This window comes from Vanacampus margaritifer, chromosome 20 (genome assembly GCF_051991255.1).
Source record: "Vanacampus margaritifer isolate UIUO_Vmar chromosome 20, RoL_Vmar_1.0, whole genome shotgun sequence".
In the NCBI taxonomy this organism is placed as follows: Eukaryota; Metazoa; Chordata; class Actinopteri; order Syngnathiformes; family Syngnathidae; genus Vanacampus; species Vanacampus margaritifer.
The window spans coordinates 12,951,605-12,975,448 of NC_135451.1; the positions used below are offsets into that span (position 1 = coordinate 12,951,605).

Consider the following 23,844-nt stretch of genomic DNA (forward strand, 5'->3'; position numbering starts at 1 on the left):
AAAAACATAGAAAGTAAAAAGACTCAAAGTTAAGAGGAAAGTTGGAATAACGTGATTATATTGGATGAATAAAAATCATAACTAGTATATTTTTCACAATTTTTAAGTTACGAGTGAAAAATGAAAAAATGTAAATTACAAGAATCATTTTTTTCTTCAAGAAAACTAAAATAAAATAATGTGAAATTATGGGAAGAAAGCCATAAAGTTACATAAAAAAGTTGCAATTTTAGGACAGCATAGTACCTACTAGTCATAAAATAAATTTGAAAAATCTGTTAGTCCTAATATGACAAAAAAAAAAAAGTCACAAATATGACCTTTTTTGGAAAAACTAAAAATTATGAAAAGAATGACAAAGTTACAAGAATAAAACACAAGAGTCATAAATTCAGAGAAAGATCCTTATATGAACGAACTACGTAGCGACGACAACCAATGATGAAAAAGCCAAACTCCTTGAGCAGGCATTCTCGCAAAGCCTCTCGGCACAGATACACTGGACTACACAGTGATGCTCTTTAAGACGGTGCAGGGCAAAAATAAACATCAATTAGATCCACAACATAACAAGCAAACTGTAGCATCTGTGAAATAAAAGTGACTTTTTGATCACGTTACAACGTCTACGCCACTAAAAGTAACGTCAAACACCTGCACGCACGCCGACGCCTATGATCCTCTCGCCTCTGATGTCGTCGGCCTTTTATAAACTGCTCCGCCCTGCAGTCGGGAAAACTTTCCAGCTTTTTTCGCTTGGAGGCAGGAAAGATAAAGGAAGTGAGTGTGAGGAGTTTCCCACCTGCAGACGAGGGGGCGGTGCCATGTTCACCTGGACTCTCACGGTCAGAAGCAGACCGGCACTCGTTTCTTATTGGCCCGCTGCCAGCGATGGGAAGTCACCAAGTACAGATACTTTGAGTATTTAACTTTTCTGATGACTTTTTACTTGTACTCCCATTTATTTGAAGAAGAAAAAAAAAATCTGTCATTCTATTCCCTGCCTTGTCAAAATAGACTTATTTGTCAACGTCCCAGATGTTAACTCAATGTAAAACTAAATATATAAAATTCAGTTTGAATGTTTAAAAAAATATCACATATTTATTTTTACTCTAACTTTATTTTTATTTTTTTAAAGAAGTTGAAAATTGGTACGTAAAACATGATAAAACATTTTTTTTTTTTTTTAAATACCGGCACACCAAATACAGTTTGAATGTTACAAGATATCACATATTTATTTTTATCTAAAAAATATATATAATAAAAAATAAATAAAATAGTAATAATTAATAATAAATTTTAAAGTTAAATGTTACAAGATATCAGACTTTTTATTTTGGGTTATTTGGGAACAAAATGACAACGGTTTACAATTTCAAATGGCAAAAATATACAAGATATCATCATAAGGTGTTTTAACATTTTAGAGTTGAATGTTACAAGATATGTCTATATATCACACTTTTTATTTTTACCTTGAAAAATAAACAGTTGGAACGTTACAGATATCACCCTTTTTTAATTATATACATTTTGTAAAAAAAAAAAAAAGAAAACATTTTTATTCAAAAAAAATTTTTTTAAATATAAAGATAAAGCTTTTATCAAGAGAGTGACAAAAAAATTAAACAATGAAATGTTGATTGTTTTAAATAAAAAATTGTCACACTTATCTACAATCATTTTAATGTATAATCAAATAAAAATATTTTTAATGTAAAAATGGCAAATTTATCACAGTTTCACACAAATATTTCATTTAAGCACTACATATTGTTTGTTTTTTTACATTAACTAAAAACTAGAGAATATGAATGTTAGCTATCACTCAATATAAAATAAAAAACATTTTGAATGTGAGAATGATCAATCATCAATAACAACTCAAGTGCAAGTATGTCATTACATTTTACTGCTTGGCATATGTCGACCTCCAGTATAATGAATTGCTTTGAACACAAGATGAAGTGGCCCTTGTCTTCCTTCCATTTTTGTATCTGACCTACCGTGGATGACGGCAACAAATATGGCGACTTGTCCCAACACGCCCGCCCCGTCTAAAGCGCCTCCCGTAGCCGCAATTTCTTGTTTGAATTGTACGAACTTCTCAAAGGTTGTGTGTTGTTTTGGAGGAAAGCCGCTTTGGGATTAGTGCTGCTTTACAGAGCACAACGCTGAAGGAAAAATACTCGCAAGACGGCGTGTTACAACTAATTTAGAGTCGACGTCCTTTTGATGGCGGAGCTCGGCGCGCCGCTATTGAAAGCCGCGTAAATCAATGTTTTGTTAGCGAGCAGAGCAAACTGGAAGGTTACAGAAGTTGCTCAAGGTTTGCTATTACTGCCGTTAAAAACATTTGGTATGATAAGCCTCATAATGGTACTGAGAACCAGTGAACTGTGGCTGGCTTGTGCGCTAGCCTAGCATTTGCCTTCCAAAGGATAGTTTTGTTTTTAATTTCAAAACAAATAAAATAATCCATTTGTAAGCGTTGATAAATTATGGATTCCGAAGAACTATTAACCATGACATACAATGGCTCCGAACTAACTGTGGCAAGGTAGCGAACCTAGCCTAGCATTTGCCTGCTAATTTTTTTTTTCTAAAAATGAAGAAATCTGAAGGAAAAAAGTTAGTTAGCAACTAGCGCAAAAATAAACAGATGACCGTGGCTAGTTAGCAAAACCTAGCATTTACTTTCTCAAATTCTCTATTAGAAATGTTTATTCAGAAATGTACAAAAAGTAAAATACAAGTATTTTCAGTATACTTTAATCGTGAATAACCGCTGATAAACTACTAATAGCCAGCTAGCTAAAATGATTAGTCACATAACTGATAAACAGATGAGTGCAGCTAGCTAGTGAACCTAGCCTTTTACTGTAAGACCCTAGTGAGGATAAACTGTTCAGATAGTGGATGGATGTAAAATAATCTTCAAAAATGTTTACACAAAAAGACTTCAATTTCCCTCAGGGTGTTCCTAAAGTATTTTGACGATACGGAATACTTCAGATAAACGCTCAACTGTGGCTAGCTTCTGATCGAGAATCAATCAATTAGCCCACATGCGACCATGAATCTTTATGTTGAAAATGTTACTCTTAAATGGTGTTGGTAAAATGTAACAGGTGTCAGTCATGGACTGACTCGCCTATGGAGCGCGCAGGCACACACCTACACACAAACACACGGTGTAGCCCAACCCCCCTGGCACTCTTTCACCTCAGTTCAAAGTGGCTGTGGCTGTCTAGCCTTGGCGTTTAATGTTTAAGTATTGGGAGCGGCCCCGAGGAGAGCAAATAAAAAGCCTTTACACACTCAGGAGAGCTGTGATTCCAACATTTACTGTATTGTGACATTCCCCATTGTGAGCCACGTACACCGCCTCCGTCCTTTTTGGCTGGGGAAAAGAGTGGTCGGGTTCGAGCGAGGCGGGAAGCAGAACTGGTGAAATTACTCGCACTGTGTAGTTTAGTACAAGTGCAGATGCTTAAGAAAAAGGATTGTGGTGTCTTGTAGCATTCATTTTACTGTTTGATTTTCATTTTTTTTTTTTATCTAAATAGAATGTATAATGTATTTTAACATTTATTTTTCTGTTTTATTTAAATTTTTTATCCAAACAAAATCAGCTATTAAAAAAAATCTAAATAAAATGTGTGATATCTTGCAACATTCAACTTTCAATTTATTTTTTTTAATTTAAAAAAACTGCCTTTAAAAAATGTTAATTAGCAAAAAGTCTGAGAGCTTGTAGCAACTTCCACCTGTTCTATTTTTTTTTTTATCAAAGTAAGAAATGTTGAATAAAAAGTAGTGTGATATTCAACTCCTGTACTTTAGAAATACAAAAATAAAATAAGACTGAAATAAATATAAAAGAAAGAAAAAAATCACATTGGCTAGCATTGGCTTGACTTTTATGCTAACAAAAAATGTAGCCTTGCAAAATAAGTCAATGCTAACTGAAAAAAAAAGTTTAAAAAAAACAAAACAACGTTATCTATAGCTAAAGTGCGAAAAGTACATATAAATGTTTGCAAATGGAGTAAGTAAACTAAAAAGTCGTCTGAAGTACAGCTACCCGAAAAATCTACTCAAGTACAGTAACAAAGTATTTGTACTTAGTTACTTCTCACAACACAATGCTGCTGCCGCTGCTTGTGCATGGCGAACAGGAAATCCTATTTGCCGCCAAGACAAACAACCCAGAAAGCCTGATACTACTTACATGTTTGTGCGCCATTATTCCCGCACTCCTAATCCGTCTAACAATGTTACAAAACATTCCGACATGAGGAGGCTTTAACGTGCTAATTGGGAGCAGGAGGAGGTGGAGGCGACTCAAGTCAACAGCGCTACACCTTCAACATCCCGCGACTTGAACGAAAATAAATTATTCTTCAAAATTCAATGATGTCAACCTCAGCAAGCAATCAAGAATGTGCCGCTTATCAGAAGCTAACGCTGGTAGCATAGGCTAATCAGTGCGTCTATGCAGCTCTGCTTACCTTTTGACTTTGAAAGCAGGGGCGCCGCTTCTTGATGGTAGCGTTTCAGACCGTGTGGTTGCTTGAAAGTAGCTCTGGATCTTCACCCTGTCGTCGTGTGGGGATGATTATGTAAATTAAAAGTGCTCACTCAGACATTTTCAGATAACTTGAGATTTGTGTGGTATAGTTGCATTTCACTTTTAATTTTACTCTAGAGACTATTTGTATACATGGAAGCAAATAAAAATAAAAAAAGTTATATTTTCATAAGATGGCCTCTTTAACATCCAGTGGTTGATTTTATTAAATTTTTGTGTAATAGTTTTTTTTTTTTTGTTTTTTTTTTTAAATGAGATGCGTTCACAGAAAACAAGTAAAACCGGATTAGCCGCCACATGCGACCTTGGCGAGAATGGTGTAATAACGACCTCAATCCTTCAAGAAGTGTTTGGGAGGAAAGCAGCCTAACTTTTGCTGTGTCACCTCTATTAGCCAAAAAAAAAAAAAAAAGTGTGGGAAAGGAGAATTAATGTAGCAAAAGCAGGGCAAATTTTTGGTAGGATTGTTGACGAATTTGCATTTAGAACGAAAGCTTTCATCTTTCCACTTACTCATATTCCTTCCACCTAGCTAGCTAAGAAGCTAGCGTCATAAGTTAACGTATGAGAACTAGCCAAGTTAAAGATTCCTCCTCCAAAAACAAAACGGGAGTAAAAGTAACAAAAAAGTCATGAATTGTAGCGAATACAAACCACTCCAGACCTGTAGTTAGCTTAGCTGCTAACATCATTGATTTGAGAACTTACCTTGCTGTGCCGTGCTAGCGCTCTCTCTCTTAGCTTAGCACCTAGCATTATACATACAATACCAATAGGAAACAGTACTGTATGTTAATTTAGACTCCCACCCCCAAAAAGAAAAAAAGAACATATAACAGTATGTGTGTCATAAAATAAAATAAAAAGTCGTAAGCTGTTGCGAATATTGTTCCACTCCAGACCTGTACTTAGCTTAGCTGCTCGCAACATACAATTTGCTAGCAAATCATTGATTTGAGAACTTACCTTGCTGTGCCGTGCTAGCGCTCTCTCTCTTAGCTTAGCACCTAGCATAATACATACAATACCAATAGGAAACAGTACTGTACGTTAATTTAGACTTTAGACTCCCGCCCCCGAAAATAAAGAAAGAACATATAACAGTATGTGTCATAAAATAAAATAAAAAGTCATAAGCTGTTGCGAATATTGTTCCACTCCAGACCTGTAGTTAGCTTAGCTGCTAGCAACATACAATTTGCTAGCAAATCTGATTTGAGAACTTACCTTGCTGTGCCGTGCTAGCGCTCGCTATCTCTTAGCTTAGCACCTAGCAGTAGGAAACTGTATTGTACGTTAATTTAAAAGACTCACACCCTCAAAAAGAAAAAAAAAAAAAAGAAGGCACAACAGTGTCATTAAAAAAAAAGTAAGCTGTTGCGAATATTGTTCCACTCCAGTCCTGTAGGTGGCAACAATGAGCACTCAATTTTGACAACTGATACAACTCTAGGGCATAAACCTCCGCCAACGCATAACAAAAATGCTAGCTAGAGCTAGCCTACTCACTTTTTGATTAGAGACAGGTGTAATTGCTCATTTTAATATACAGTAGTCACATATTGCAGTAAATAATGTTCCACTTAAGTCCTTTAGGTGGCGGAATAGAAGCTGTGGTTAAGTTATAAGATATTTCGAGCACAGATGCAGAATAAGAAAAATTAAATCAATAGATCACATAATGTCATTTTTTAAACATTGTATACAATGCATTGTCTGTGGCGTCCATCAGGGCATCACCACTGCAGCATCTCTACGGGATGGAGGGGAACAATCCCCCCCGCCGCTTGCCAAGCGCACACGCCATCTTTTGGCGGCGGCGGACGACGTGGGGCGAGTGGCAGGTTGGTCGGCGAGCCAACATGGAGGTCAGCCAGGATGGGCTTTAATGAGACGGAAAGTGCAGCGAAAGACTGGCATCGGCCGCCACTGGCGGGGCCATGAGTGGCATCCAAATGACGCAGGCACTTGTGCTATTACTTCATCGTTCCACACTTGCTGATATGTATTGAATTGTGATTTTACACACTTTTGTGCTGCTTATTAAAAGCTCTTAATATATGGGACTGATTCCAATTTCTTTTTTTTTCTTTTCTTTTTTATCATGTTTTTATGTATTTTTTTTTGCCATTTCTTTTGTTTAAACCATAACAATCTTTACAATACCATGTTCATTTTTATTTTATTTTTTACTTTTCCATAAAAAAATAAAAATAAAAAATTGTGCTAAAATATTTAATTTGCATTTGTTTTCTTATTGGCTGAGGTAAGTTACATGGGTTCATACATCCCTAATGTAACTAAATATGATTCCGCCTGACGGTGAAGTTCCAGGGTAAGATTATTTTTCCATTCAAAACTCGTCTTGTTATATTTAAATGTGTTTTAACCTAATGTTATTTTTATTCGCCAATTGGCTGCGCTTTCTGTATATCCCCAATTATTATATGCACCATGGCAAAACTTTTGTTATATTTTTTTTGTTAAATTTGATTATTTTTTAATCTTAACTTCATATAAGTATATTTAAATAATTTGTATTTAATTATCACTTCTTTTTTTTACTTTAAAAAAATAGTTTGTTTGCTTTTTATAGTTATTTAAAATAATTAGTCATTAAAAAAATTAATATATTTTTATATATACATATATTTTAACTGTATTATCCTAATTCAATTTGATTTCTGACTGAGGTAAATCATTCCACTGCCTCACTGATGCAACCAAGCATGGTTCTGATTTAAAATGAGTTTGTACAATACTATAGAAAGTACTACAATATGCTTAATTTTCACTTTCTTATTACTGAACCTTGGAAGTTTTGGTTTCTGAATAGTCTATGCACGAACATGACTTCTATTTTTTTTCAGCTCAATATCCAACATGAGAAGAAAAAAAATGCACACTTAAAAAATAAAATTATGATCATTATTATGATGATGATGATTAAGAAATATTGTGCAGTCCAAGAAAATGTGACTGTGGGGCCATTTTTGGGCCTCACCCCTCAGTTTGGTAACTTCTGTTACAAAGGGGATTTCAATTAGACCAGTAAATTTCACTACAGTACAATTGTATACAACTCTTGCATATTTTGGAGGTGCTGCAAAAAGTTTGCCAACTACTGCTTGTGGATCGAAAGCGGATCCTTGGTTGCGTTTTTTGGGTGGCTTGGACGCGCGTACGTGCGCAACCAGGGCGCGCGCGCGTCGTCGTCGTCGTCTCTCGTCACGTTATGCCACTTTTGGAAAAATGTATCACGCATGGAGTTGCCACGGGACATATTCGTGAAAGTTCGCGGGGGTACAGCTGGCCGAGAGGGTCGCCTTTTTATGTATATATAAATATATATAATTGATGTTTTCCCATGGAGGAGCCCCTCCCAGCGACGCAACACATGCAGGTGGAAGGGAATCTGTGCTTTTTGTGTGTGGGTTGGTGTGGGCGAACATGAAGAGGGCGAGCCAATCAAGTCCCTCCCCTGCTATAGATCGCTGCTATAATACAAAGCAGTAAAAAGCGGGTCGCCTCACACAAGCGGCTGCAGCTCGACTTGAAGATCCGGCGGGTTTCTTTTTTTTTTTCTTATTATTTTGATTTCATTTCACCTCCTTTAAAAAAAAAAAAGAGGGAGAAAAGAAGGAGAAGCGGGCATAACGAAGCCTCCCTTGGATGTTCTTCCCTCCTTCTTGAGACGTCCATTTCCGCACCTGCCGTAAGAAGAGGACCGGGAGAGGGAAGGTGGGGGGGGGGACGAGCGACAAGGGCACCGGGAGAGAGCCGGCAAAGGCGCACCGAGAGGCGGCCACCTCGTGAAGGACACACACACATACACACACACACCCTCCCTCTCCCTCCCTCCTCCTCCCTTTCCCCCCCACCCCCCCTTTCCATCAACATGCTGCTGTGGACCAGAATAGTCCTGGTGGCCGTCGTCTGCTCGTCCTTGGCGGTGTCCCCCGGCATGGGATGCGGACCGGGCCGGGGCTACGGCCGCAGGAGGCACCCCAAGAAGCTGACACCCCTCGCCCTCAAGCAGTTCATCCCCAACGTGGCCGAGAAGACCCTGGGGGCCAGCGGCCGCTACGAGGGCAAAATCACGCGCAACTCGGAGCGATTTAAAGAGCTCACGCCCAACTACAACACGGACATCATCTTCAAGGATGAGGAGAACACCGGCGCCGACCGGCTCATGACTCAGGTAAGGTGCACGCGCGGGCGAAACGCGTTTTTTTCGCCACTCCGTGAACGCACCATCCCTTGTCAGCCCGATTGCGCACCTCCAAAGTGAAGTCTTTTTAGCCCCCTGGTGAACTCTGCGCATTATCCACGGCTCCACGCAGCCGAAACCGACCCTGCACTTTTTATTTATTTATATCAGATCTCACCCCCCCACCCCCCTATATATATATATAAAAAAAAAAGTATCAACGCGGCAGCGCGCATGCGGACAGTCAGGGACGCTCGGCCTTCATTCTTGGTGACAGTGGATTTAAAATATTCATGCGCAAGCCTTGTTCTTCGTATCTATATTTGTATCCTCCTCCAGCTGCTCCCTTTAATATATAAAAAAAAAAAAAAAGCCAGGTGGAGATAATTTGGAGTCAAATTGGTTGGAATTTTAAACAAAACTTGTCCTCTTGTATTATTCAGGGGGAAAATGTCGGGTCCGGTCACCCAGACACAAATGACATTTTTTGGGGGGGAACGTTTTTGAATTATTCACAAGCTCAATTCGGCTCGTGGTGGTCCTGATGTGGATGCTGGTGGTCCTGATGAGGGGCCAGACGTGAGCTGAGGAGTCGAGATGAAATATTCACCGTGCGTGCGGTCGGCTCGCTCCAGTCTCCCCCCCCCCCACACCCCCCATCATCATCGCGTCTACTTACCGGCAGCCACGCACGCATCTCAGCTACGATATGGTCCATATTACGCCTCAGCGACTGAGTTTATGATGTGAACATTGATTTTTAACTACTCAACTAAACCACCCGGCGCGTGTCCGAGCTCCACCATCAAGGTGATAACTGTTGTTTTTTTTTTTTTTTTAAATAATGTCGCTAAAACGGTTAGCGTCTTTCCTCTTAAATCGTTAGTCAAGACCAAAAAAAGTGGCGACTTTGTGTGTCCGCGGCGTAAGCATGGTCACATGGGGATTATTAAGGCTACAGTGCCGGTGCGTTTCACGGCTTTACTGCACGAAGCCGGTCACCGTGGGAGTTTTACGCACGGGGATTTTACGCATGAATGTAGGGTGGCTTATATAGAATAAATGCATTTTGTGTTTGCGGACGACACGCCGAACGGTCCGCGTGAGCTTCCTAAGAAAAGTGCACTGAATGAAGTCATTAGTCGGTTCGTTTTATGCTCGATTAACTCCAAGTGAATTCCAGATTGCGCATTTTACGGATAGAGTTTCGTTTCATGTTTTATTATGAAGTCGCGCTTAATTGACAGAAGCTAATTAAGCGTGAAATCACCCCCCCCCCCCCCCCAACCCCCCTTTTTGCTTGTCAAAATGGCTGTTTGCGCTGACAGGTAGCTGAGAAGTGTTTCCTCAAACCAAATCATTTGTGAAACGGATTAAGAGGTTGGCTGTTGGACAACTTTAACCCCCTCCTTCCCGAAGCACAAAGTCCGGGTGTGTTGGGGGGGGGGGGGGGGGTGCTGGTGGGGGCTTTACGGTGGCTGAGCAGAATTGGGCTTGATTTGCGGCACACGACCTAATGAATTAATAAATAGGGGCCCTTTACGGCTCACTTTGAATGACCCCCCCCCCCCCACCCCTTTTTTTTTTTTGCCTTGAGCGTTTAATGCAGCGCATTCTACAAGTGTGATATGCTCATAAAGCTGCAGCCGCTGATATATGTGCAGTCTGCAGGAGGAAAAAAAAGGAGAGCTTGTGGACATTTCACAAGTCTGTCAGTCAGCAGGCGACTTAAGGAGGCGCGTCACGTCCGCCCCCCCCCCCCCCCCCCAACCCCGATCCCATAAGACTTTGCTGGACAAGAAGAATGAAAGTGCTCCCTGAAAAGCCCTCTTTGTGATGTTTTTATTTGACATATCGCTCGAGTGTGGAGAAGAAGAGTTGTCTCGGAGAAGGTGAAGCATCCTTGCTGAGGCCCAAAGGGAGCTTTTATTTATTGGCTAGGTTACAAATGTATTCCAAATGGTCACCTGCTGCCCCTATAATGCGAGTCGTGTTGCGTTCAATGGCACATAAAAAAAATGGAGAAGAGGGAGAGGGGGGGGGGGGGCGGGGAGGACCCTTATGTTCCCATGCAGACCCATATGTTATAGAGCAGTCAAGCGAATGTGGGCTCTTATCAATATTTCATTGTGGGCTTCTTTTTTTTTTTTTTCTTCCCCTTCCTTTATCCGAGATGTGCCCTCTGACGCGGCGCTGAGAAATAAAAATGCAAGCTCACATTTAAACATCACACCAGCTCTCAGCCATGCAGACAGAGAAAGGATATGCTTCACAAGATTCCAAATGGGATCAACGTTGGGGAAATGAAATAGTCGGAATTAAAGCGCATTGTGATGCTGGATGGTCTGTTCTTGTTTTAACAGAGTCTACAGATTACAGTATTTATAATTTAACATCCTAATATTGAGTCAACAGTACAAAAAGTAGTAACTCTGAGTGGCACATCCCCAAAAAAGAAGGTATTGAACGCAAAAGCTCTCACAGGACCTCAAAGTGGGCCTCCAACCTGTTCACATCAATTTGGCCAAGTAATTGTGCTTTTTACAGTACGAAAATGTTATCTTGAAGTCAAGGGTACGCTCTAAAAACAGTACTAGGGGTCAAAAATGGACCGATGCTCTACTTGGGTCAATTTGACCCAACTTTGAGTCAAGAAGTGACTCTTTTAGTGTAAACAACTCATAAATATTGACCAGATCATTTACTCGGGACCGATCGGTCCATTTTTTATCCATAATTGAGGTACATTTGACCGACCTCTTTTTAGAGTGTAGGAAAGTAGTAGTACCAAATGGTCAGAAATTGGAGGTATAGGATAGTCACTCATGTCCCCCCACAGAGATCATTATTATATGCAGCCATTTAAACCTTTTCCAAGAGCAATACAAAGTTGTCTCGTGTCAAGGGTACAAACCCAGTTGATAGGGGCACAGCCCATTACTATGTCCAGACTCTAAAATACATTTTTGGACCTTTCATAGGGTCAAAAAATATGGTAATCAAAAGTCAAGTACGGAGGGTAGAAAAATACCTTTTTCTGGAGGCTTCCCAGCTGTAAAGATAAAAAAAAAAAGTTGTGCCATTTGAGGCAAATATGGGTGCAGTAGGTGCCAATTTAAAGTAACGCCTGAAATGATACAGGGTGTGTTCCCAAGCTGTAAAAATCAAGCGTTGATTGGTTAAATGGATTTCCAGAGTGTGGTGTTGTAGGTACGATAGAATGGGACGGTAGGTGGCAGTTTGGGTCCCTCAAGGTACAAGCAATACATTTTCTGGGACCAGAAGTAAACGGTACAAACCACACCTTGTCAGAAATAGACAAAAATCATTTGAACCATTTCTATTAGTTTAACTTTTTTTTCCAGAGTATGAAAACCTAGACTTTTTTTTTTTTTAATTTAATTTTATTTTTTTAATTTTTTTTTTTAATTTTTTTTTTTAAGAAAAGATTACAAAAAATTAAGGGCGTCAGGCGATTACATTTGTTTTTTATTGTAATTAATCGCATGACTTCAATAGTTAACTCACGATTAATCACAAATTTTATATCTGTTCTAAATGTACAATTATTTTCTTCTAGGTTTTCATACTCTTGTTAACAAAAGTGGGGGAAAAAAAATGTTAAACTAATAGAAATAGTTCAAATGAATTTTTGACGTCTATAGCCGTCTATGGCAGTGAATGAGTTAATCTGAAGGCAGGTTAAGGGTACCGAAGGACACTTTTCCAGGGACAGAGTACAAAGTATGAGTCAACTCAATTCGGTCCTCAAGTCATCAACTGCAAAATGGTAAAACTTCATCTTTGACGAGTATAACCGTCAATGGCAGTGATTGAGTTAAAATGTACAATCCAACCAGGCTATAATTATTTGGACTGTAAGGTTATACTAATGTTTCTATGGTTATCATAGTCAAGTTCTACTACTTTCTGGGACTAAAGGACCTTTTTTCTGGTAGTATATTCCCAGGCTGAAGTAGTCCTGTATCAAGGGTACTAAAGCAGGGTAGTACCCCCATATTGTCAGGAATTGGGGTACAATGGGCACTGACAGAGTAAAAATTTTTTAGGATTAGTCCTTTTATACCATAAATCCAATTATGCAAGATCACCAGAGGTGGCAAAGTCAGGTCCAGAAAGTAAAAACCCTGCCACAGTTTGGCTTTAGCCATTGATGCTAGCTAGTTAGCTCCCTAGCAGGTAAACAAGCTCTATGGGAGCTAGCTAGCTAGCTAGCAAGCAAGCTAGCACCTGGGGCAGGGTTTTTACTTTCTGGACTCGACTTTGCCACCTCTGAAGATCATTAACAATTTGTATGGCCAAAAAAAGTACAAGATTGAGTATGAAAGATGCATTTTGAAGGTTCCAGCTCAAGCGATAAAACATTCCACCCTTTAAGGTTCACTATCAGTTCCGCAATGGTGAAATTCCGTACGTTCAAGTGCAGCAAAGAAACAACTCACCGATGCGCTGTCTCGTCCGTAGCGGTGCAAAGACAAGCTGAACTCGTTGGCCATCTCCGTGATGAACCAGTGGCCCGGCGTCAAGCTGCGGGTCACCGAGGGCTGGGACGAGGACGGCCACCATTTCGAAGAGTCCCTCCACTACGAGGGCCGGGCGGTGGACATCACCACGTCGGACCGCGACAAGAGCAAGTACGGCACCCTGTCCAGGCTGGCGGTGGAGGCAGGCTTCGATTGGGTCTACTACGAATCCAAAGCCCACATCCACTGCTCGGTGAAAGCAGGTACGGTGCCGGAGAATGATGATGATGATGATGATGATGATGATGATGATGATGAAGCTTTTATGTAGCGTTTGTGCAAAACAGCAGCAGCGACAAACAAACACCCACGAGCAAACAATGAAGCAAAAAGAACCGAACAAAAGACAGGAGACTAAATACACTAACACTGATTGACAAGACGAGACACACCTGGGCAAGACACAAGTGGCAGATGGCACTGATTGGTCAGCAGAAACAAAATCGACGACACAGACAAAAAGACAAACAACAAACCAAACCACGACAGCGTTAACTAAACTGGACTCTAGAGATTACCGTAATTTAAATTCATTAAAGCGTTCAAAAAATGACCTCAGTTTTATTTACAAGCTTTGTAGAAGAAAGTAGAAACAAAAATGCCATTAATCGTGATTAATTGTGCGATTAATTAGTTGTTTTTTAATTGTTTGACTGCACAACTTTTATGGTCAAGCCAGAGCATTATTGTTACAATACATATAATCATACTGGTATTTTTTTTTTCTTTCTTTTTATTTTGCAGAAAATGAACCAATTTTAAGAGTCCCGTTTAGGATCCTAGTGGAACACCCTGCGAAGTTAGGAAAAAAATGACCCCAGATACAAGTTTCACCTATGAACACCAAATTTGGTGGACAAATCTGTTATGACAGGACCCACAAAAAAAAGTCTTGAGCTTTAATTATTATTATTATCACTGGTAGAAAAATCTCAATCTCAGGGCTGTTGCATACTCCAAGAATTTTTTTTCTTGAATCCGACCCAAAATTTTATGAATTGAAATAGTCCTAGATGTGACCCCTGTGGGATTATTATTTAACATGGCATGATACATGAAAAAGTCTCTAGAAGACCTCGTTAAAAAATAAACACTTAATTGGACATTTTAGTTTGCAGACCACATTTTTAGAATTTCAGCCATTTGAAAAAAAAATCTCCAAGAATTAACCGGATCATCACCGATTATGTTATTATTATTTTTTTTTATTACGAGGACAAAAAGACAAAAACAGGAAAAAATATTCAAACATTTTAATTAATTAATTAATTAATTTTAACATGTAAGCAATTTTGGTTGCAGGTATTTGTGGTCTTACACTATACAAATGATAAATCAATATTAAGATTTTTTTTTTTTTTCATCAATCATAAAAACCTCCAGTCATTGATCGTTGATCATAAGTCTAAATGAGCTGATAAATCCCCCATTAATCATTCAGGACACACTCTGTGAGATCACAGTGTGCGCCGAACCCGACATATCATTTGGGGTCAGGCGACTTTACCAAAAGGATTTGCCCGCGAACAATGTTCAATCGCTCGGGCCAAATCTGGTTTGCGGGTTGTCACCTTATTTCATGGCCGGGAATCTTAAAAGAAGATTAAAAGCCCCCTCCCCAAATTCTGCCCCCCCCCCCCCCCCCTCCTACAGAAAGTGTGATCCTAGAGACTGGTATGTGAAGAGCGCCCACCAAGGCCAAAATTATTGTCATCAAGACGAGTCACAAAGCAGCCGCGCGGGCAGGGGGAAATGGGTGCGAGCATTTTAAGGAGTCCGGGGGCCCTCATTTAAATTCAAATCTACAAGTGGAGAGTCTCGCAGGGTAAATAGTCAGTGGTGAGTCGCCTGTTTGTGTGAATTGTCACATAGAGGTCCCTGCACCTGAGCAAATATAGAAGGGAGGGGGGGCGGTAAAAAAAAAAAAAAATCTTTAGCTGTCCACAAGCTGGGTTTGAATGACAATGGCTGCTCTTTATTGGGTTTTTTAATTAAGAATAGATGAGCCTGGGCTTTTTTGGGGGGCTCAGACTGCAGCGGACGGGCCAATACGCATCCGGCACGGAGGGGCAAAGAGGGCAAGGGATGCTCTTTTTTTCCTTTTTTCTACTTTATTCAAGAACTTTTGGAGGAATCTTGTGTGTCGGGATCAAGCAGACAAAAGTCTAAGTTGAAATGTAATTGAGCAGCGCCAAAAGAAAACCGGTTGTGTAGTACTTTCAGGACCTTTAGGGGGCGGATAAGTACTAAACTTTTGGAGAAAATTCCTTCACATTGTGTTTTTTTTTTTTTTTCTAATTTTGAAGATTTTTGAAGAAATTTGGGAGATTTAACTGTTAATGATATTCTGTTGCTAACCAAAACAGCAGCACATACAATGCAAATGAATGCGCATAACGGGAATGTTAATTCTAGCAAGGTTGCCGTCTATGTTGACAGAAAACTTTTGGGCTGCAAAGTCTGGAATTCAGCCCATTTGGACTCTGTTGCTAACCAAAACAGCAGCACCCACACAAATGTGCAGTGTGGCCAATTACAAACGAGTTGCTTTAAAATCAACATTCACTTAAGATGAATTAAATTAAATCACTAATGTTGTTTTTTTTTTAATGGCTGCAGTTGAGTATATTAGCAGTTGAAGTCTGTTGCTAGCCAAAACAGCAGCACCTACTGAGCCAGGCAAATGGGGAGTTTGGCTAATTGTAAATAAGTTGTTTTAAATTCCGTATTCTCTATAAATCAATTGAAATAGAAAAGTAATGATTTTTTAATCTCTCCACCAGCTGCAGTTGAGTGCATGCACTTTTAAACTCTGTTGCTAACCAAAACAGCAGTACTTACTGAGTCATGCAGAAGTGGGGTTTGGCTAACTGTAAATAAGTTGCGTTCTGCATTATTTACAATTGAATTGAAATAAATCAGCCATGTTCTTAAAAAAAAAAGCCTCCTGCAGCTGCAGTTGAATATCTGCGCATTTGAACTCTGTGGCTAACCAAAACAGCAGCACATATAGGCCTGAAGTAAACGAGTTCCTTTTGTTGGTGTTTTTTTTTGCATATTCTGCATTCACTTGACATTAATTGTATTGAATTGAATCACTAAAGTTCCAGATATGCCTCGGATTCAGATGACATTAACTACCAGAATTTTTTTTGAATGCCTTCCCCATCTGCAGTTGAGTAAATCTAAATCGACTACACTAAAGTGGGTTGTGTCCACGTTACAGAAAACTCCGTGGCGGCCAAGTCCGGAGGCTGCTTCCCGGCAACCTCCACGGTGACCCTCCAGGACGGCTCCACCAAGCCGGTCAAGGACCTCCAGAGCGGGGACAAAGTCCTGGCAGCGGACGCCGACGGCAAGCTCCTCTTCACGGACTTCCTCACCTTCCTGGACCGGGACTCGACCACTCGGCGGCTCTTCCACGTGGTGGAGACCGACGCGGGCCACCGGATCACGCTGACCGCCGCGCACCTCCTCTTCCTGGCCAACAACTCCACCGGGGGCTTCCGCGCAGCTTCGGCGGTGTTCGCCAGCCAGGTGCGGCCGGGCCAGAAGGTGCTGGTGCCGGACGGCGCGCGCCTTCGGCCGATGACGGTGGCGCGGATTTCCAGCGAGGTTCACGTCGGCTCGTACGCGCCGCTGACCGCGCAGGGCACGCTGGTGGTGGACCGGGTGCTCGCGTCCTGCTACGCCGTGGTGAGCAGCCACGAACTGGCGCACGGGGCCCTGGCGCCGCTCCGGCTCGCCCATTGGGCGTCGTCGGTGCTCTCCCGCGCGCAGGCCGGTAACTGTACGCACGCGGACGGCGTGCACTGGTACTCCAAGGTGCTCTATCGCTTAGGGACGTGGCTCTTGGACCCCAACGCCTTGCATCCACTCGGCGTTTCCAGCTGAAAGCAGACTTGAGGACCAGACTTTTCCACAAAAAAAAAAAAAAAAGAAATAAAACACAAATAAAAAAATAAATAAATAAATAAATGTAGGACTCTTCAGTAGATGAAATAATAATAATTAAAAGGAAAAAAAACTCGATAAAGGCCCCCACGCAGTTGGAGTTGATGATGGGATATTTATTATTATTTCTTGTGACTTTTCTATATGATGATGACGACGCGTCCCCCTTTCAGAGAATGAATGGAGCCTTAAAAAAAAAAAGGAGAGAGAAAAAAGTTTAAATAATTTATTCTCACATGAACTGATGGCTGCGGTGGAAAGTGTGCATAATCTATTTTTGTATGTGTCCGATGCAAAACCAACGAACAGGAAAAGACAACAAAAAAAAAATCAATAATGGCAAAGAGAAAGAAGCTAACTCTTGACAGGTTGTAATGTTCATAATGTTTAATATATATATATATATATATATACTGTATATATATGTGTGTATATATATATACATATATATATGTGTGTATATATATATACATATATATATGTATGTATATATATATACATATATATATGTATGTATATATATATATATATATATATATATATATATATATATATATATATATATATATATATGTATGTGTGTGTGTGTGTGCAACTGACTGTTATATTTTGGGGGACGAACAAACTTGGCGGGGTTCCATAAATTATATTTTTATACACAGAATTGTAAATTAGATTTTGACAGATCGCTACCGAATTTGAAATAGTGTAAAGATATGAGAATATATTTTAATTTAAATACAGTAGTAAATCGGGAAAAAAGTGTTGGAAAATAAAAAAACTTAAAAAAAAAAAAACTTTTGGGAGGTTGTCAGAGAGGGACAGATATTCTGCCTCACGTCTGCATTCTTTTATTTTTTTGTTGTTGCTATTATTGTTTTTATTTTTATTGTTTTCCTCTGAGAAAAAAACAAACAAATGCAGATTCTGACAATTCGGTAACAGTTACAAGTAGTATACTGTTTCGTTGAATAAATTAATAAGTAACTCATGTAAATATACTAAAATGTATTTTTCTTTTTTTTTTCCTCCATATTTTTAATAATAGGGAAATAGTTTTATAGATGCGGCAGATGCACAGTCTGGATAGTGAATATATATATATATATATATATATATATATATATATATATATATATATATATATATATACCAGTTAACTTTCATAACAGGGCGATGTGTCAACAACAAATGTCTAGAGTTTATTATTTATATGTTTATTACGAAAATGATAAAGAAAATGTGTTGAAACTTGGGAGTTGTTATATGTCTCTGATTGAATGGGAACGGTGGGACGGGACTTATTTGTTAAAAACAAACGGTTGAAAAATTCGAGAAGCGTCTGAGAGAAAGGGCCAAAAAAATGGCCATATTGCATTTTGAGAAACCTTTCGCGTGCTTGTGAAATGTGGAGCGCTCTCGTCAAATGTGACGAGCTTTGCCCTCTGCAAATAACCTCCATCTCGGCACACACAAGGCGTGTTTGTTTGGTCCCTTTGAACGCTTTTACAGGCTTATTAAAACCGCCGTGACGCCCTCGAACGTCACCAATCGCCAGTTGGGACGATATTGAGGCTGCAAAGTGGATTTTTTTTTTGAAAGCGGTGCTCGTTGAAGAGAGTTTGGTGTTAAAAGTTGGGCAAACGCGACACCATGTGGACAATACTGGTAGTGCAATACAAGAACGTTGAGGGGAAATAGTTTTTTTTTTTAATAAAAAAAAAAGAAGCAAAAATACTTACAAAAAAGGCAAAATTATATCACTATTTGAGTTTTTTTTGTCGTTGAGATAATTATAATAAAAAATAAATAATTACAACATACATTTTTTAGTATTAGTGAGCACTTCTTTCTATTTTGCCCCTTCCATCTCACAGGTGTGACATACGAAAAATTAAAAAAAAGCTACCCTAAATAAAAAAACAAAAAAAAACATATCTGTTGGCTTACTTGATTATATGTTAGCATTAAGTACTCTCATAGTAATGCATGGAGCATTCCTAAAATGATTAAAGCCAAGCCTTCAAACAAGGTAAACCAGACCGAGGCTAAGGAGAAGTGTTGCAACACGAGCAGGAATTCCACGTCCTGCTCTCAGGTCGCCCACATTGTGTGTACTTGGTGATATTGAGGTGGAAACGTTTTTTTTTTTGGGGGGGGGGTCCATCTCAGGCGCGGAGTGTGACCCCGGGGTCCCTGCATGCGGATACAAAAGCGTGCGCGCATGAGGGGCGGCATTCCTGGGAGCAGGTAAACAAGAGCCTCCCCGTCTAATCCCTCCAGGGGCCCTCGAGTCTGCCTCGCAGCTCAATGACAGAGAGAAAGAGAGAAAGAGAGGGAGAGAGGGCCTTTCACAAATGTTGACTTTTTGCAAACGCGGGACTGTCTGGCATTCGGCAAAAACAAAACTCCCCGTTTCCAAGAGCCAAGCGACACAAAAGCTTTTTTTCTCCTCCCGGCAACTTTCGTTCCCCCGCCGACACGCCAGGTTGACGTCGCACAAGATGGATGCCTCTTCTGTACATACGGTTACTGGGAAAAAAAAAAAAGAAAAGAAAAGAAATTCTCCCCTTTCCAGATTCCTTTGCGTGTTTATCTCCAATGTTGCAGATCGTCAAGACAATTTTATTACCTTACAGAGTCATTCAAATATGGTTTTACCTGTGATGGTTCTGGGGCTGCTTTGCGACTTCAGGACCTTGACGACTTGCTGTGGTGAATGGAAGGAATTCTGCGGTTTACCACAAGGGCGGTCAAAGTTTTTTTTTTCTCAGAAATTTGCCACTTAAAAGGCACCAATATTCAATTTTTTCTCATAAATTTGGGAGTTTTCACGCAAATTTCCACTTACGTCGCAAATATACTCGTTTTTTTCTTGTAAATGTGTAAATTTTCTTTGTAAATTTGCCACTTTAAGGTCACAAATATTCAAGTTTTTTTCTTGTAAATTTTTCTTGCAATTTTGCCACTTTATAACATCACAAATATTCAAAGTTTTTTCTCATGAATTTGTGAGTTTTCCCACAAATTTCCACTTTATTATGTCGTACATATTCTAGTTTTTTTCTCTCTCGCAAATTTGCCACTTAAACGTCGCAAATATTCTAGTTTTTTTCTTATAAATTTTTTATCTCACAAATTTGCCACTTAAATGTCGCAAATATTCAAGTTTTTTTCTTGTAAATTTGTGAGTTGTTTTTTACTCGCAAATTTGCCGTTTTAATGTCGCAAATATTAGTTTTTTTCTTGTAAATTTGTGAGTATTTTTCTCCCAAATTTGCCGCTTTATAATGCTGCAAATCAAGTTTTTTTTCTTGTAAATTTGTGAGTTTTTTTCTCACAAAACTGCCAACTTTAATTTTGCAAATATTCTAGTTATTTTTCTTGTAAATTTGTGAGTTGTTTTTTTACTCGCAAATTTATCACTTTAATGTCGCAAATATTAAAGTTTTTTTCTTGTAAATTTGTGAGTATTTTTCTCCCAAATTTGCCGCTTTATAATGCTGCAAATCAAGTTTTTTTCTCACAAATCTGCCACTTTAATTTTGCAAATATTCTAGTTGTTTTCTTGTAAATTTGTGAGTTGTTTTTTACTCGCAAATTTACCACTTTAATGTCGCAAATATTCAAGTTTTTTTCTCGTAAATTTGCCACTTTAATGTTGCAAATTTTCAAAAAATTTTCTTGTAAATTTGCTGTTTTTTTCTAGCAAATTTGCCGTTTTAATGTAGCAAATATTAAAGTTTTTTTCTTGTAAATTTGTGAGTATTTTTCTCCCAAATTTGCCGCTTTATAATGCTGCAAATCGAGTTTTTTTCTTGTAAATTTGTGAGTTTTTTTCTCACAAATCTGCCAACTTTAATTTTGCAAATATTGTAGTTATTTTTCTTGTAAATTTGTGAGTTGTTTTTTTACTCGCAAATTTACCAATTTAATGTCGCAAATATTCAATTTTTTTCCTCGCAAATTTGCCACTTTAATGTTGCAAATTTTCCAAAAAATTTCTTGTAAATTTGCTGTTTTTTTTCTAGCAAATTTGCCACTTTATAATGCCACAAATATTTGTTTTTCTCTCTCGCGAATTTGCCACGTTAATGTCACAAATCTTCAACTTTTTTTCTCCTAAATTTGTGAGGTTTTTCCCTCGGAAAATTACCATCCACTCTAAAAAAATAAAAGTATTTTTGTTTTTGTAAAGAGGTAGTTTTGAAAAATATGGAGATAGACAGTGTTTCTCGGAAAACAAAGGCATGGAGCGTGTTTTATCTGGTGTTGCGACAGCCCTTTTCCAGTGATAATGCGTCATAAAGCAAATCAGCAATGATTAAGTGCATACATGCTTTAAATTCCTTAGATACAGCGACGCAACACTCAAAACCGTAAAGTCGACTTGGGAATGACTATGACACGGGTGCGTAACATCACAATACAACACAAAAGTTTATACTCTGAATGGAGGTTGGGGCGGGAGATACAATTGCGATTTTAGGATTTTTTATTATTTTTTTTACACAGAAAAAAAAAAGCACTAAAAATCACACAGCCATTTTTGTAGCTTATTGAATCGCTCTGGTTAAGTATTTGACGCCTGTATTGCAAAAATAAAATCTTAATGTTATGATTAGAGACGAGAACATTATCTTCCTCCTGAAAAGGTTTATTTTGTTACTTTATGACATTGTCGTGTAAAAAAAAAAAAGACAAAAGTACAAAAATTCTAATAAAGTTGCTAAATTCACATAAAAGTGTAAACTAGGACCAGCGCCAAATCGGCCATGTTTGAATCAGATAATAAAAAATCCAAAGGCTTGAGATGAAAACAAACGATTGCCAATTTTCACTTGTCAAAGAATTTTAATTCTTTTGTTTCCACTTTGTGATCTCAAACAAGTACAATTCCATGTATTCAAAATTCTTCTTTTAAAAAAAAATTGACATTCTTCAGTACATCCAATAAAAAACCCAATGTACATCGACTTTGGTGTTTTTCATGTCAAAACATCACAGTTTGAACACACATGGGCAAGCCAGTTCGGCAAACAGTTTTTGCTCCAAAACTCAACAGGTTGGATTTTCCACAAAGTGAGTCGCTTACACCAGATAACAAGTGCAGTGTCTTATAGTTTCACAAAAAGAGGAAAAAAGGAGAAAAAAAAATCCAATCACCATAACGTCGAATGTCTCAAAGTGCGTCAAGAGCTCTTATGAGAAGTGTACAGTGGCTTTTAGAGTAAACCAGTCTGCTCCGTATCCAGTGTGGCGATCCGGGGGGCGGGGCCACCCTGCTCGATACACAAGTCTTTAATGAACAAGGCCACCGTGGACGAAAAAGGGGAGGAACGTGTGAGGAAAAGAAAAGGTGAAGCGGTGAAAGATTATAACGTGCACAGTCGATTCGCGCCAGGTGCCTGCCGCGCAGCTTTGCTGTGAAGTGAGCGCAAGTTTGGTTAAGACGGGCAAAAAAAAAAAAAAAAAAAGCGCTTCCGGAGGCTGAGGGGAAAGGTGAGATTATTGATGAGGAAACAGCGACGCTTGTGGCCACAACTGGTCATAACAAGCTCAAGTGAGGAAAAATACAAGATTAAAAACAAATCACTATGTCATGGTTTTATTTAAATGCCAATAATGAAGCTAAATTCTATTAAAAAAAAAATATTATATAGTAATATTTGATATTTTGCATATAAATAAAGAGTTGAGTTGTGGTTGACTGTTAAGTCGAAATTGATTTTTTAAGGCCGAGCAGTGAATTTGGGGATTTTCGTCTGGGTTCGTAAAAAAAAGCTGCAAAGATGTTCGTAGAGTTTTTAAATCGACGTAAACAATTTAAAGAAATTCTCAACATGTTCAAAAATTTCGCAAAGAAATATTTAACATGTTCAAAATGTCTTTGCAACAAGAAAAAAACTTCCAACACACGTAAAAAACTGTCTGCAAACATCTTTGCAACCTTTTACAAACCTGGACACACACACACTTTTTTTTTTTAAATAAATAAATAAATATATATATATAATGTTTGGTAATTAATTTAAAATATTTAAAATATTAATATTTGAAATAGAATATATTTATTATGTTTGTTAGTTTCATCTATTAATAGGGCTGGGTTTATAAAAAAAATCTAATAATCAATATTTAATCGATTTACCTTTTCGGGCGTGATATCAATTCATAAAACCATCAATCGATTAATCTCTTTTTTTCCTCATAAATTAACCAGAAAAAAAATATTTTAAAGGCCGAATTTTTTGTATCTTAATGTTTGTGGAGTTTTATTTTATCATGTGTCATTGATATTTAAGAATTGATGCTCCATAATTTATCAATATCGAATTGCACTCTTGTGAATCGTAATTGAATCGAACCGAACTCTAGTGAATCGAAATCGAATCGATGGAGGGAATTTGAACCGATACCCAGCCCTATCTATTAATATATATATATTATATCATGTTAGCTATTTTTATTAGTCACATCAATTACTCGTCGTAAATTCATCAAACAATTAGACAAAAGTTCCCTCGCCATGTTTT

General features: G+C 38.6%; 2 protein-coding genes across 4 annotated transcripts in view; one reads left to right on the forward strand and one right to left on the reverse strand.

The window, feature by feature from the left end:
* The window catches only part of rnf32 (ring finger protein 32), a 101,222-nt gene extending 87,628 nt beyond the window's left edge, over positions 1-13,594 (reverse strand). Inside the window, exons 1-2 of one of the 3 annotated variants that reach the window (XM_077553721.1) lie at positions 13,274-13,594; positions 4,521-4,607 (exon numbers count right to left, since the gene is read on the reverse strand). The gene's annotated coding sequence lies outside the window, so the exon portion shown is untranslated. Of the gene's footprint in view, positions 1-4,520; positions 4,608-5,308; positions 5,405-5,827; positions 5,965-13,273 lie in introns of those variants that run through there. The other 2 variants (XM_077553722.1, XM_077553724.1) reach the window with 2 other exon arrangements.
* On the forward strand, positions 8,134-18,988 carry shha (sonic hedgehog signaling molecule a). Its single transcript, XM_077553717.1, has 3 exons — positions 8,134-8,801; positions 13,296-13,557; positions 16,581-18,988. Exons 1-3 carry the CDS (start codon positions 8,499-8,501, stop codon positions 17,246-17,248), a joined length of 1,233 nt encoding a protein of 410 aa, XP_077409843.1. The 5' UTR covers positions 8,134-8,498; the 3' UTR covers positions 17,249-18,988.
* Positions 18,989-23,844: the final 4,856 nt, after the last annotated feature.

Bases quoted from the DNA above. Each gene is read 5' to 3' on its own strand.
- shha (XM_077553717.1), top strand. From the start codon at position 8,499: ATGCTGCTGTGGACCAGAATAGTCCTGGTGGCCGTCGTCTGCTCGTCC. The intron at 8,802-13,295 runs GTAAGGTGCACG...TCTCGTCCGTAG, and splicing joins CCGACCGGCTCATGACTCAG to CGGTGCAAAGACAAGCTGAA. The intron at 13,558-16,580 runs GTACGGTGCCGG...TCCACGTTACAG, and splicing joins CCACTGCTCGGTGAAAGCAG to AAAACTCCGTGGCGGCCAAG.